General features: G+C 40.9%; 1 protein-coding gene across 3 annotated transcripts in view; it reads left to right on the top strand.

The window, feature by feature from the left end:
- Nucleotides 1-15,169, top strand: part of LOC144533966 (regulator of G-protein signaling 12-like) — a 41,886-nt gene continuing 26,717 nt past the window's right edge. For all 3 annotated transcript variants that reach the window (XM_078275532.1, XM_078275531.1, XM_078275533.1), the window contains exons 1-3: nt 1-187; nt 1,270-3,142; nt 6,786-6,878. In XM_078275532.1, coding sequence (XP_078131658.1) covers nt 1,352-3,142; nt 6,786-6,878 — 1,884 coding nt within the window. In that variant the 5' untranslated portion in view covers nt 1-187; nt 1,270-1,351. The remainder of the gene's footprint in view (nt 188-1,269; nt 3,143-6,785; nt 6,879-15,169) is intronic.

Below are 15,169 nucleotides of genomic sequence, written 5' to 3'. Positions count from 1 at the left end.
TGAGAGGAGGGCGGTCGTGGTGCTCTCGAGCGTTGCCATATGGACTACTGAATCACAACAGGGAAATAGTGCTTTGAATTATATAAAAAAAAATGGACGTGTAATGTGAAAATGGAAACGTTTGGAGGTGTAGTAGCGTGAATGTAATCGTTGGCAGTTTTTGTGGAACTTTTTACCCCTGGAAAAGGTAACTTAAAAAGTTATTCCTCACATAGCCTCGTTGTGGTGATAGTTTCAGATAAATTAAGTGCGAGCGTAACATTGGTTCAAATCTATGGTTTAAACTATTTTTTTTTAAATAACTGGTACAAAATAAATAAGCCACAGGTCTTCGTCAGGTGTTTCCGGTTATGAAAGTGTTTAACTTGTGTGGTTAGTAGAGTATTGGAGCATTTAAAAACATTGGTTGACCGAAACTAAAGTCTGGTTGTGATTAAAGTGTTGTTGGTGAGTAGGGAGCCAGCTGGCATTCTGTTTTGGGGGAGTGGGTGGAGGGGTGGATACTTTTCAAGCTGTGTTTGGGCATAAAAGATGTCTGTCTAATCTCTGACAGATAATTGCTTAAATAAGATTGATAGTAGTGTTTAATTTGATTTATAATTTACTTTAGTTGGAGTAAAAAAAACACCCCGCCTCTTATTTTTTGTTTGCTTTAAAGTATGTATTATAAAGTGTATTTGTAATTCTGTTTTTAACAAATGGTCTCAACAAAAAAATAAGTATTATTTAAGTATAAAATAATAACTTAACATGATTAACTGTGTAATGTAGAGCTGAAACAATTAGTCGATTAATCAATTAGTTGATCACCAGGAAATTAAATAGCTACAATTTTGATGATTGATTAATTGTTAAGGTCAGTTTTGGAGCAGAAGAGCCTAAATTAGCTGGTAACAGCCTCTCAAAAGTGAATGTCCTGCTTTATTTAGTCTCAAATGGCTTTCTCAAAGCTTTTGCTGTTTAGACATAATATCAGGAAACTGTGATGGGTGTTTTTCACTATTTTGACAAGACCATACTCAATTCATTGGCAAAGAATTTGACAGATTAAGCAATAATGAAATAAGTGTTGCAGCCCTAGTATAATGCTTCAAATTTGTATTTCACCAAAACATGTCTCCGTTGAAAGCTGATGGACAACTGAATTATTCTGCAATTCTGTGTGATAATCTGGTGATAATTCTGTTCTTATGTAGTATAATTTCATGTATGGAAAACAAATTGCTTTTCAATTGTCTTCCTGTTTTTTCCCACTTTGTGTAACTGTAGGATGACAACAACACAATAGTGTTGGCAACTTGCAAGTGTTTCAGTTCCCACACACTGGATCTCACAGCGCCCTACAACAAAGATGAGGATACAGGGGCAGCCTGAGGGCGCAAGGAGGCGTCTGGATTTAAATGCAATCGGTGAGCTGAGGGGTGTGGAGGTCATCCGTGGTCGGGCAGGATATGGATTTACTATTTCAGGGCAGAGGCCATGTCTCTTGAGTGGCATCCTGGAGGGAAGCCCTGCTGACTTGGTGGGACTCAAACAGGGGGATCACATCATGGCCATCAACGGAACTGACGTGTCCACTGCTTTGCATGAGACTGTGGTGCAGTTAATTGGCAGCTGCAAAGGCCCCTTGCGGTTGGTGGTGCATGCTGCAAGCCGAATCATGGGGAACCCCATTCTTAATGATGCAAAATTTGGGATTGGCCAGAAAAATGGTATTTTCCAAAAGGCAGGTGTTCTCCGCACTATCTCATATGATTCAAGCAATTCCTCCTTTAACTCAAATCATGCTATCAGCACCAAACAGAGGCCGGTGTCAGAGCCTGATATGTCACAATGGTCACAACAGTGGAACTCTTTAGCTGAGCAGCGAAATGAGGAAACGTCCAAAGTGGGGGACACAGACTCTGTGTTTACAGACACAGAAGAAGCCAATTCAGACTGGAGTATGTTAAACATGACCTTGGTGGTGGGCTACCTGAGCTCCACAGAGCTGATTTTAAACACTACAGAATCAGAGGAGGACTGTTTAAAAGCCATTCGGGAGCGAATACGACTGTTGGGAACAGAGCAGAATACTCATACTCTGGTGATGATGAAGATCATGTTTGACTGCATCCGACTTTGTGACGACGCAGGAGCTGTTTTGGCAGCCTTTCCTGCTGAGAACCTGGTTTTAGGGGCTGTGTGTGCTGAAGACCCTCGTTTTTTATGCCTGGTCACTACAGCACATGTAATCAATGGCCGTGTACCAGAGGATGGTCCTCTGCGGGCCTCCTGCCATGTTTTTTTTATCGACCCAGAGCTGGGAAACCACGAGGACCACGTAGGCATTGCAGGACGCTTTGGCTTTGACTGCACTCCAGATCCAGATGCCTTGGGCTGCCTGGAATTTCCCCAGACTCCACCAGACGTCCTTCACTTTGTCACAGTCCTGTACAGTGACATGGGGGAGGTTGTGGAAAGGCTTCGCGTCAAACTGGACATGGAGGCTCAGCAGCAAGCCAAGGAGAACGACAGCACAGGCAAGCAAGGCAGCGCCAGCAGCAATGGGGACAGTGGAATTGGAAATGCGTCGCCCCCTGAGGAGAGAGCGGACAGGGATTTCCCTTCTGCAATCCGAAACCACCCTGGGGCCCACCTCCCCAGCTGTCCATGGGATTATCCCATGGCTGAAGACCTCACCCCAATAAACCTCTCCAAGAAGGGCCAAAACCTGAATCCAGAGAACAGTGCCAGCACACATTCCCTTTCAGAGTCACTACCTGGCCCTGATTCTCTTCATAGCTTTTATGGAGGTCCCCCACCCAGGCTGGAGTTCCAGTTTAAGCCCCCACCACCTCCTCTGCCTTTGGTTAAAAAAGCAAGTGTCTTTGGAGACCCTCTCAGAGGTAGCCAAAGGTGGTTCTCAAAGCCAAAGTGGCCTAAAGTCCTGAGTGGTGAACCGGACCCTCAGGTGATCAACAACTGGGCCTCCAGTGTTAGTGTTAGCACTGGCACAAATAACCTGCCCCCCCCCATGAGCCAGATCCCCTCAGACAGGTACTGCTCAGCAGAGGTCATGATGCTCCCTCCCAGAGAGGAATGGACCAAAAAGCTTCTTGAACAGAGAGAGAAACAGCGGAAAGATGGTGGTACCAAAAATGTAAGTAAGACACTTTTCCAAAAAACAAAACTAAAATCTGCAGCATTTAAAACCTGTAGTCTGGTTGTGACCAGTTCAACTAAACAATAGGCCTATGTCACACTTCCTGCTTCTGGAACGTGGAGTAGGGAATAAGAACTTCCGGTCAACAGTCCCTTTCTCCATAAGGATTTAGATTATCAGCCATAATGTCTAAACCATCTGAGGTAGACTGACCACGAGCTACGTGGTTGTGAAACGAAAGTTTCTGCTCCTGTAGAAGCTAGAAGTCTGTATGAAATCAACCTTGTTTTAAAGTGCTCATATTATGCTTTTTGGCTTTTTCCCTTTCCTTTATTATGTTATATATCTTTTTGTGCATGTTATAGGTTTACAAAGTGAAAAAGCCCAAAGTCCACCCCAAAGGGACTTACCATCTCCAACAGGAAACACTGTTCACAAACTGCTCCAAACAGCTCTATTGTAGTCCAGCCTTTACTTCCATGACGAACATGCGTCACTTTGTAACACACGTTATAATACTCGCCTAGCTGCTAGCATGGCACGCCCTCATACTCAAGGGGGTAAGCGAGCCTCCGCAAAGCGTACCTTCTATGGAGCCATTTTCATGCTAATAAGCCATCACCAGCCGTTAGCATTCCATTGACTGCCATTCATTTTGGGTCACTTTGACAGCAAATAACTTTACATCAGAAGCGTTTAAAGACTCTATTTGTCCATTGTTTATTTCTAAAGAAACATGACAATGTATAAAAGGCTCCACGTATCTCACGTTATGGCTCCGTAGCAGACGTTTCTATTTCTATTCTGGTACAACCTCTAAATACAATTATGAACCTGAAAATGAGCATAATATGAGCACTTTAAGAAAAAACATGTTTTATCTGCTTTCTTATGGAGAAAAACTACACTACCCACAATCCTAAACCATATCTCTTGCTGTTACCATAGAAACGTTTACTGAAACCGCGAACGGCTAGAGCGAGCTTCTACAATTGGAAGTCTATCATAGTTTCTGTACACGGTCTTGTACCTTTTGCCTTTTTTGCCATTTTCAAAATGTTTTTTACTTTGAGAGTGTTCATTTACAATCCGAACCACATCGTCGTAGGTGACTTCAGGCAGTTTGCGGAAAGACTTGGTCCAGCAGTATCTATCAGGGTCCGCCATTGTAAAAAGCTAACCGGAAGAGCCGTATCCCCACTCAGAGACGTCCTTCCGGTCTTCAATTGTTGCGTGACATAGGCCTATTATTTTTCATTTTTTTTGTCTTGTATTTTATTTTTAGAAGCCTGAAGAGGTGAAAAAAAAAATCGATAATTAATTAGAACAAAGGCAAAGTTTTGGAAAGTCTGATAAGATAAATATAATTTTGTGCAGCAGAAATATATATTATTCTGTCTGAATGAAGTGTCTTAGGGACATTAACTGGTCAGTCGATGCCATTTTTGTTACTGCTTTGCAACAGTGAGGGGAACCAGCTTACAAAACACAACAGTAGATGCTCTGCCATCTTTGCTGCAGTTTGAATATGTGAAAAGGTTGCTAATGTTTTGATTATAGGCAAAAACATTTTACCCAATGGCTATTTACGTTACCTGAAAACTTGGTTTTGTGTAATTTTTATAGGTATTATCGGATTGAACACTTACGTAGGCTACGGTGAAAGCTCTGAAATTCCTGTCGAAAGCATACTGTTTGTGTTTAATCCAGGGTCTGACTTTTCATAAAAAAAATTTAAAAAAATGCGGCAATTTGTTTTTCTTCTGAAAACATAATTGCCTGCCTATTGACATTGACTGATACACTGCCCTCTGGTGGACAGAACATATACAACTTATACCAATATAGGTCTTACTGAAGGCATTTAAAGGTCAAAATATTATTAATACATATTGGAATATATTCAAATATTAATATTAATAAACAAACGAACTTCGAATATGATTTTGGGGCAAAAGTCAAAGCCCTAGCTCACATATACTGTTTCCTCGCAGATAATTTCTTAGCCAATGAGATATCCTTACAGACTGTGACATTAAATAGTTCCATTGTAAGCAGAGTCCCACTAAGACATCTGTTTCTGTACTTCATTCCTGTTTAACACAGCTACACAGGAAGTATTAAATGGTCACATGGAGTTGAGTTTCCAGACACTGAGAGGGTGTGAGTAAGCCTGACTTTGGTGGCACCTAAAATGAAATACAATACCTCTTTTTCAAGAGTCAATTGATGCTGAGTGTGAATTGAAATATCTGAAAGCACCTGTTTTAAGTGAATGCAGTCATTGTCATAAACATGCAGAGAGGGAAACTGATTTTTTTAGTTGTTTTTTTTTGCATTACTGTCCTCTCTGCCCACAAGATGGCCCTGTGTATCCATATAGTCCCAAAAATTAGGCTCCCTCAGGAAATCAATTATGTGTATGCATTATCTTTGAATTTATGTATTTATTTCAGCCATGGGGATCAATGCAGTTAGTTGACATGTAGGCAAAAATGTTTTTTGTAACCGGTAGCTAAAAATAAAATTCTGGGCATTTTAGGTTATGTCCAAGTCAGCTACAAAATGTATAGTTTTTGAACTTCCCCTTTACAGCATTTATTGGTGTTTTCAACCTTATTTTAGCAAAGTATTTAGCTGTGTTTATAAATCAGAAGCAGATTGTGTTCTTGTCCCCCCAGTCTGCATTAGATCAGAAAGGAGACTATCTTGCACAGGAAGCCAAGCAAATTACAGGGTAGAGACCATGTCATGCAGTGGTAATTATCTGCAATTTTTAAACTCTCGTTCAAACATTAGACACAGCCTCTCCAATCATAAGAATAGGGGTGGCTGGTGAAACTTTTCTAAAATGATAGGCAGAAAACCATGGTGGTTCTGTCTGATCTCTTATGGTCTTGTGGTTTGACAGTTAGTGCGATTAGTGCTTCTGCCTCGGTACTTTTGAAACAGGGCTGTAGTATTTCAGGTTAACTTTAAATCTGCATGTTGTCAGACAGAACTGCGTGTCATGATGACCCCCGTTATATGTAAATGCAGAAGCTTTAGTAGGGAAATCTGTAGAAAATCTCTGAGCTTTCCAGACAATCTACTTCAACTGACTAACATCAAAGTCACCGCTCACTGGTCATTTTTGGTAATAGTGTTGTCATTTTCTCATACACTTTATGAACAACTATCATCTTTGGCTCTTAAGACAAAAAGTGCACACAAAGATTTTATGTCTTGGAATATCATTTCATTATTTCAGAGTCAGTCATAACACATTCTTAATGTTTTAAATTTAACTTTTAAGTGGATGAAAAAGGATACAGTAAACTAATATGTGATGTATGCATAGAATTTCTTCTTTTATTTGAATTGAACTTCTCTTTTTTTACCTTTTTAGTTTTTCAAACATTTAGCAAGATGCATTTTCGAGGAGTTTCAAGACTATTAATTACAATGCAATTGATTTGAATTGAATTACAGTAACTTGGACTCAGTATTGTTGGCTGACAGTCCATTAGTTCACATAAGCCATATGCAAGCTCAAAACCAGAATAAATTACAAATAGTACAAGGATAAGGGTGTTGATAATGCTGTCTATAGTATTGGTAGTTGTGTTTTTGCTAATCTGTTTCTCCTTTATTCTCATAGGGCTCTAGATTTTGGGGTATGGGTGTTGCCCGTGCCTCTAAACGCCGCTCTGCCAAACGTCTCAGCCTGGCGCGATCACTGGACGACCTTGAGGTAGGCAAAAAGTTTAGTTTTTTTCATTGGTTTTCTTAGAGATTTAATTCCATTTTCTCATTTAATTTGAATCAGAACTAGAGATGGTCCGATACCATTTTTTGCTTCCCGATACCTGAACTTGCGTATCGGCCGATACCGAGTACCGATCCGATACCAGTGTGTCATATATTTTATTATGTTTTAAGAACTGGTGATATTATTTCTATCTTTGTTGTCGGTCTGGCTCAGGTTAACTCTTGGTGAAACATGAATGCCACAGAACGTTCTTTTATTATGCAGTTTGACAGTCAGTTATAACGGAAAAAGAACATAAATAAACTACTTTAACGTATTTTTTCTTTAGGGCTTTATTACGTGGTATCGGATCGGTGTATAAACTCCAGTACTTCCCGATACTGATACCAGCGTTTTAAGCAGTATCGGAGCGAACATCTCTAATCAGAACATTCAAGCTTTTAATTTGATTCATTTTGCCATTATTTGTCTGTGACAAAAGTTGTTTAAAAATGGAAAATCATCAGTGGTTTTTAGTGGTCTGCTACACTAATGTAGACATTCAGTTGAACCATTCCCCTTTCTCATTCTGCTCCACTTTAAGTTATTTTTTAACCTTTCATTTCCGTTGCCTTGAACTCTGCGTTTGCTGCTAAACTTGTGGCCCAGGGTGGCTCACAAAGTGGTCTTTGTGTGGGCCAGAGGCGGGGTCCTGTTTGTTTGGCCTCGCTAATGAGCACTGCTCACGACTAAATGTCATGCTCACATTTTCTCATATTAATGTTGCTGAGGAACTCTCTGCATGCATGCATTACTCAAACACACTGATTTACATTCACACACAAAAAAAAAAAACATGCACACTGGTCCTACATCTCATAATTGCTCTGAAAGCACACAGACAGACACAGAAACAAACCAAAAAGTGGCATACTGTATTGTATGTCCACACATTAGACAACAGTCACACCCGCAGACCACACTTTGTACTCAAAGAGGCACACCACCACACAGATCCCCTTAGGATTGTCCCAACACACACTAAACAGTACTGTTGTTGAAAAGCCCTAGGTTCTGAGCAGGTCTGCTCTAGATGTACAGCCACAGGATTAAAGATGGCTATAAAAGTTACGACAGCTGCAGTGCATAGCACAACTTTTATGCTTTCTTTCATAGTTGATTTATGTAATGGATCGCCCACCTTATCCTTACTGTAGCTTGTAAAGCAAACTTTTAAACAAGTTGTAAATCATGTATGTTTTGTTTGGTTTGTGTGCTCCAAGTCAGCTAATGTGCAGTGATCCCCTCACTTTGTTTTTCTGTTGGTTTGGTGATGTGTTTCATTATATTTAGTTGCTATCAGGGATCAAAATTAGCACCATCCACCAGCCAAATGCTGGTAAAATATGCAATTGGCTGGTAGATTTGCTTCACTCACCAGCCAAAAAAAATCAGTGGTAATCTATTGAGTGGCTGGTAAAATATGAACATTCTCTAGCCATTTGACTGGTGGACGAAAAATTTAATTTTGATCCCTGGTTGCTATGGTTATGGCATCCCAGCAGTATTGCAAATTAGTTTGCATCTATCAATAGTATAATTACTTTTGAGTTCACAATCATCCCTAACAACTGATGCAGCTGCATTGGTATATCAAAAGTTTAGGATGTGAAGAACTGAGAAGCTTCAGACTGCTTTAATCAGTTTTCTATTTTACACATATAACGTGGAACTACTGAAAACTATTTTTCATGGGACATAACAACATTGGCTAGACAGAAAGCTGGCTGCTTTTTTTTTTTTTTACTTGTAGTGTTGTGTGGAGTTCTCTTTCTTAAACCTTGAGTTTGCTTTGTTACACAGTGTTTTGTGCACATGTATTAATACTTAATACTAAAAAACACTGGCCTCTCATGTGCGAGCATCATGGGTAACATGATGTCTGTACATTATCCAATTGAATTGAATGATCAAGCTCTGGCATGTTGAAGTAAGCTGAGTTTGGTTTGGCATATGTATTATGGAAAATAGAATGCGGTTGCCTGTATAATGACAGTTTGTGTTAGATTAAACAAGACTTGGATGATTGGGATGCTGGAATTATTGAGTTATGAGAGTGAATTTTTCATTGTTCGCCATACATTGTTTAGAACTGGCTTTAAAAACGCATTAGCTGTTCTCTTTCGAACTTCTCATTGTCAAGTGGTTTTTTAAATCTGCATTCAGCAGGCTGAATAAATGCTTCTTGGTGCATGGTGATGTTTTTGGTTACATAAGACACCCTTTGATGACAAACTGAAGAATGTTTCATTGTCTGTTGCAACAGTTTAAAACGCTAAGAATCCATTTCCATTCAAACAGTTGAACATATTCACTGCTGTGCAAACAGATGTGTCTGCTGTTTGTTTTGCACAGAGCCATATCGACTATAGTTGTTGAAGGAGTGAAGAGAGGGAGACAAACAAAATCGGGATATTTTTACTGTTGAAAAATAAACGTGTCTGTGCTTTCTGGTGGACGCTATAAGTAACTATTTAATGGTGACACTGTTTCTAAATTACCCCAAATGTATCTGTGGCATTTCTGCGCTGTAATGTCAGCAGAGAAACACACTGATATATCTCTGATTAGCTAATATCACTCTACTTCCTATTAAATAACATCAGAGAAATCAGAAAATCAGTTGTCATGGTGCATCTAGCTCATAGGTATTCAGACTGCATCTAATCAAGAACAGTAATTTACCCCATGCCTATACATTCCTATACATTCCAGGTATTAACACCATAGGGCTGTTTTATGGTTGTCAAAGGCAATTAGATCCTCACCTAGCACTTGCCCCTGGGCTCTTGTTTCAAGGGCTGAGCTTCACCCTGGGTTCATGGTCAGAGATCTGATGTTGCACTTCTAAAAGCCCAAGTGTGTCCTTATAAAGACATGTGCAAAAGTTGGTGTTTTTACTTCCGCAAAAGATTTGGAGAACGTCTCTATGAAGAGCCTGTACATCAGACTGGAGAGACAGACTAGAAAGTGAAGCCTGAGAACTTCTTTTGTCTTCTTTCTGCTCTACTTCAAAGATAGCACAGATAAGAAACGATTAACCTATCAAGCCTATGAGCTGCACTGAGCTGTTGACCTTAGATGACTCCTTGCTTCTACGTATTCAGTGGCAGTAGTGCGGATATGAACTTGAGGGGTTGAAGTGTTTGGTTTCTGCGGCTCTCTCTAACTTTGAATATTGTTGTGAAGGATGTTCTAAGGGACTGTTCTCATGGCAGGTTTAGCAAAAATAAATGATAAGCTCTCAGTCAGTGCTTGCATCTGGACTCACAAGGACACCATGAGACTATTTTGGAGTTCACCATCAGTGCTAAGGGCAGACCCCTGTGGATAACCCCTTTATGTAGCTTTACTGCATGTTGTGGACGAGCCCATCACAAATTGGACGCATGTGGCCGTGTTGCTTTTTCCATGGTCGGTGGTGTGCGTCACAGTGGCTACAGGAATGAGCAAATGCTTGTTATTTTATTTCACAGTACAAAGGCTCTGACACGTAGCTTTTGCAACTCGTGCATCAGTTCATAATCCCGTGCTTTTTAAAACGTTTCAATGTTTTGTGTCTTTTTGGTTTAGTAGAGGGGGAAACTGCTGTACAATTCTGTGTTTGTGCCGATTCATCTTTCCTGCATCTTGTGATGAAGGGTGTTTTGATGCACGCTAAGCTTTTGTTGTCAGATCCCCTTATGTTTGGGCATGTTGAAGAATGTGCTGCTTTGTACACAGAGCTCGTCGGAGCCCTGCCGCAAATGTACCCAAATCCCACCGCACCAATCTACCACCATGAGCCTATTTCTTACTCATCATAGACCCCTTGTTTCTAGCTCCAAACAGATGCTTGGCGCCTGTAGATGACAACACGTTCAACTTTGCAGAGGTGACACCATTAGCAGGCTGCGTGTTTAAACATCTGCTAATGTGAGTTAGTGAAAGCACATTGTTTTTTTCAGACATACAGGTGCCTGCTGGGAAATTCAGGGCAGCTCTTTTGCTCCATGAGTGTGAAGTTTCTCCTCTCCTTCTAGGTGTGGAAACATTAGTAGCTCTTGTTTGCACGCCTGCGGGTAATAGATCTATCTTGTGGGCGTAGCAAAACCAAGAGAAGGCATAAAGACACTGAGAGGGAAAGAGGAGGAATTAGAGAGAGAGAGAGAGAGAGAGAGAGAGAGAGAGAGAGACTGGCAGCAGAGGAAGAGAGAGGGAGCTTTTGAACTCCCAATAGCTGTCAGGATTTGCGACTCTCCTACACGCTCTCTCCTCCCCCGTTGAGCTCCGTCTCTCTGCACTGCAAACACCGACTCACACACACAGCGCGGAGCTCCAGCGGATGGACTGGTTTACACACACCAGGCGTGTGGAGCAGCGCTGAGGACGAGCCAAACGCACGCACACAGCGCCATACATGGAGCAAACTTTGACTCTCAACCCTGTAAGTGTTGTCATGAAATCCCGGAGTCTTCATTATTTTTGTCTGTCCTCACTTCTCTTCTGTTTTGGTGGTGCCATCTTCCCTGCCACCGTTACTACTCCGTCTTTGGGCTCTTTGTAGCTCCTGTTGTAGCCTTTGAGCGGCATACAGTGGTTAGCTTGTGTGGTCTGTCAGAGGAATGTTTTGACCAGTGCCAGCTGAACTCTCATGTGCTGTATGACACACACTGCGCTGCTCTATATAGCAAAATGTGGTGTAGCATCTATATCAGGATGCACGCTGACTTTAAATTAGATGTTATGCTAAAAGGGTTTTGTGAAGTGACCCAAGATTATTCTTGTAAAGTGGACATCAAGGGTCGCTTCATGGGCCTTTGAATGAAGTGTGCTCTGTTGCGCTCGCCCTGAGAAGTGACCATTGCTGCAATCGTTTGGTGGCATTGGGAGAAGTTAGATTCCGTGTGAGCGAAACGGAGATCGGAGGTTGTTGTTGTCAGTTAGAATTAAATCTTAACTGGACGTTCTCTTGCATCATGTAATAATTTAGTTTGAACTTGAAATGGTTGCCTGTGGTTTGGCCGTGCCCATATTTCCTTTGTGCAGGCATGTCCGCGCTCTGATTCACTAGCCCTCTCATTCACATATCTCAAAATAAAAACATCTATCTTTTTGATGCTCATGACTACTGCATGATCTTTGCTGTTAATACAATATGTTTTAAAGAAACAACCATACAGCATATCCAAGCAAAAACACTATATTCACTTACAAGTTGAACCAGGATTATTATTATTATTATTATTATTATTATTAGCTGCTACAATGAGATTCTATACTTCATTATATAAATTATTCTTTCTTTTTTTTGGTGTGGGTGTTATGATTTGAGAAGATGCGCAGGAATAGTGTGTTCCTGGGGATTAGCTGTAGAGGCATGAGAACACGACACACTTTTCTCTGTCTGACATCACATGGCCAGCTCTGGAGTGTGGGTGGACAGTTGCGCTCACGAAATGGGTCCTTAGGTGAACATTATAGGATGCAAAGACTAAACAGCCTGACATTTGCTAAATGTCTCCACTATGATTCCTTCTTTTCCTTTCTTCTCTCGCAAGAGGTTTTATTGCAATTACATAGACTTCTCTTTCCAAACCCACCGACTGGAAAAACAATATATTAACACAACAAAACCTGAGTGGAAGTTGAACTGTCCAGCTGCTTGGGGTATGAATATGCAACAGCCAATAACCAGATGACCAGATGTGGCTGTGGTTGCTGAGTTTGCTGTTTGACCAAACTGTGACCACGGAAAATACCCGCTGCCTCGCCATCTTTTGGACGGAGACGCACCGCAGCTCCACTCTTGGCTCTATCGACATTCAGGATTCTTTTTTTTAGTTAACCTAACAGCTTTTCATCATCCTTTTGTTGATTGGCTATAGGAAAGAGTGTCTGAACCAGGACGTCTATGGATGTGACGCACAACTTCTGGAGGTGATTCATTGCCCACACACTGTTTACCTTCCTCAATCGTACTATTATTACATTTCTTTGCTTCATTGAAAGGGAATCGACTGCCAAGGGTGTGGAGGTTACTTAACAAGCAACGGTTTCAGAAGTGCCAAAGTCTTGTATCACCTCCCTGGTAACAGTTTAGACATGTCTGGGATACAGTGGGCTCATCACCTGCTCAACTCTCACACCTGTTGCTTAGACGACGCCAGGGCGCGTTTGCTTCATGTCTTTGAGACATTGAGCAAGACGGATTGTCTTGTTTGAACTAGAGAGGATTGCAAGGAGGCTCGGAAAGTGAATGTAGTTGGTATCTTTTTGACCTTGTGTTGGCACAAGACACGGCAGGACCATGCCAAAGCCTTGTCTACCTCACACTGTGGAAGTCATAAACATGGATTGTTGGGGCGGCCAATTTAGCCTTCCTGTGATACTGTGAGGGATTGGCCTGGCGCTTTACTTTGGCAGTCCAAATACTAACTTTCCCTCATGAACTATTTATACAACATCTTCATCCTGTGGTCAACATCCAGAAATATAATATCTGTTTATATAGCTTGGTTATTGCATGACCTCACTGCTTTAGGTTGAGTAAAATACTCTACGTTGTTCATGTTTTGTTCACGTGTCATGGTATTTCTAAAGGCAGTAGATTAAGAGGTTGCCCTGAAATGCAAATTATGCGGTGCTAAATGAGTGTCATATTATGAAATATATGCTTAAGCAAAAGGTGACCATCACATTTAGTAGTACATATGATAAAGACAAAAAAGGAAACGTTTAAGGAAAGATGCAGATATTCATTGTGTAGACAAAGTGTCACAAATCTCAAATGAAACCTTTCTGTCATGTTTTTGCCACTGTGAGCATTTACATGAACTGCAATGCCAAATACCCATAGAGAAATGCCATCCCATAGACCTTAGCCTAGAGCGATCAACTTAAGCCAACCTTGACTTCCCTGCATGACCCAAAGGATTAACAGTGGGGTGTTAGGTAGGACTTAACACAGGAAGTAAACAATTATGACAGTTCCTTGTCATTGGCAACATATAGCCTTGTACACTTCCAGGAGGCAGGTATTCATTCATATCATGGCCTTATCTTCACACAACAAATGTACCCAAGCACTTAGACTTTTTAAAACACTGTAGACTGTGTGTAAGTGAACTTTTTTTTCTTCTTTTTTATGGAAAAGAAAGAGAGCAGTAATAGGGTGTGGTGGTATCTTATGTGGTTAACCCACCTCAAGCCCTCTAGGCTCATATGAGCGCAGCCCTTTCTCTATGATAATAAATTGAGATGGGAGGGGTCGTGGTCACTGGTTCTAGTTTCCGTCTCTGAAGTTATTCTATTTTTGTTTAGCTGTGCCTTGTGAAGCAAATGTATTTTGTTGGTCATTTTGTTTAGCATTTCCTCCAACCTAGCCTTCCATTTTGTTACTTCAATGCAATAAACATGGATATTACAACAACAAAGGGAGTTAACGACATGTATCCTGGCATGCTTTTAGGCTTCACAGTAAGCTACAGGTCCAGTGCCATGGGCTGTACAGGTTTAGGCCGAGTTAAGAAGATCAGAATTTACATTGTCGTCATAAGTTGGGAAAGACAAATTCTGATATTGGTTAAAGCGCCACATTCCTGAATTCCATTCCAACCTCTGCGAGAAGTAGGGCAGCAGAGGGAAAAAGGTAAATGTCTCCATCCAGAGGAATGCTACTACTCCCTATCAGCTTTTTTTTATTTATTTTTATTTTAATTTTTTTTTTTTAATTTTTTTTTTTTATCAGCAACAAGTGGTAAACACACACATGCACACCGGCAGCACTGCACAAATCATACTAATGCCACTTTAAACCAGATTGGAGCAGAGCCGTACCCATCTGCTGTGGCTAACCAGTTGGAGTTGGGGAACAGGCAGTAGATTACTGCCGATCAAGGGGATTAAGAGAAGAAACGCATTGTGGCGATGGACTCTGTTTACATGCAAATCACCAGTGTCTTCAACCCATTTGTTAGCTGAGGGGGATTACACTTAAAAGATGCCTCGGCACAAGTCTCATGATTGAATCACAAAGTGTTGGCTTCCCATTTATATTGTGGAATATAGTCTCTTCTGTTTTCATTGATAACAGGAGAAGATTTTACATCACCCCCCCCCCGTATCTGTTTGTTTGTAAGATTTAAGAAAAAATATATACAGATTTGGCTAAAATTAGGAGGAAATAAATCCCTTTGCCGAAGCACTTGTGAAAGATGGATTCTCTTTTTTTATTTTTTGTTTTGCAATAGCAA

The sequence above is a fragment of the Sander vitreus genome, chromosome 19 (assembly GCF_031162955.1).
Source record: "Sander vitreus isolate 19-12246 chromosome 19, sanVit1, whole genome shotgun sequence".
NCBI classification, from domain to species: Eukaryota; Metazoa; Chordata; class Actinopteri; order Perciformes; family Percidae; genus Sander; species Sander vitreus.
Note: the sequence above shows the minus strand (reverse complement) of the source record. Positions and strands in the feature narration are given on the sequence as shown.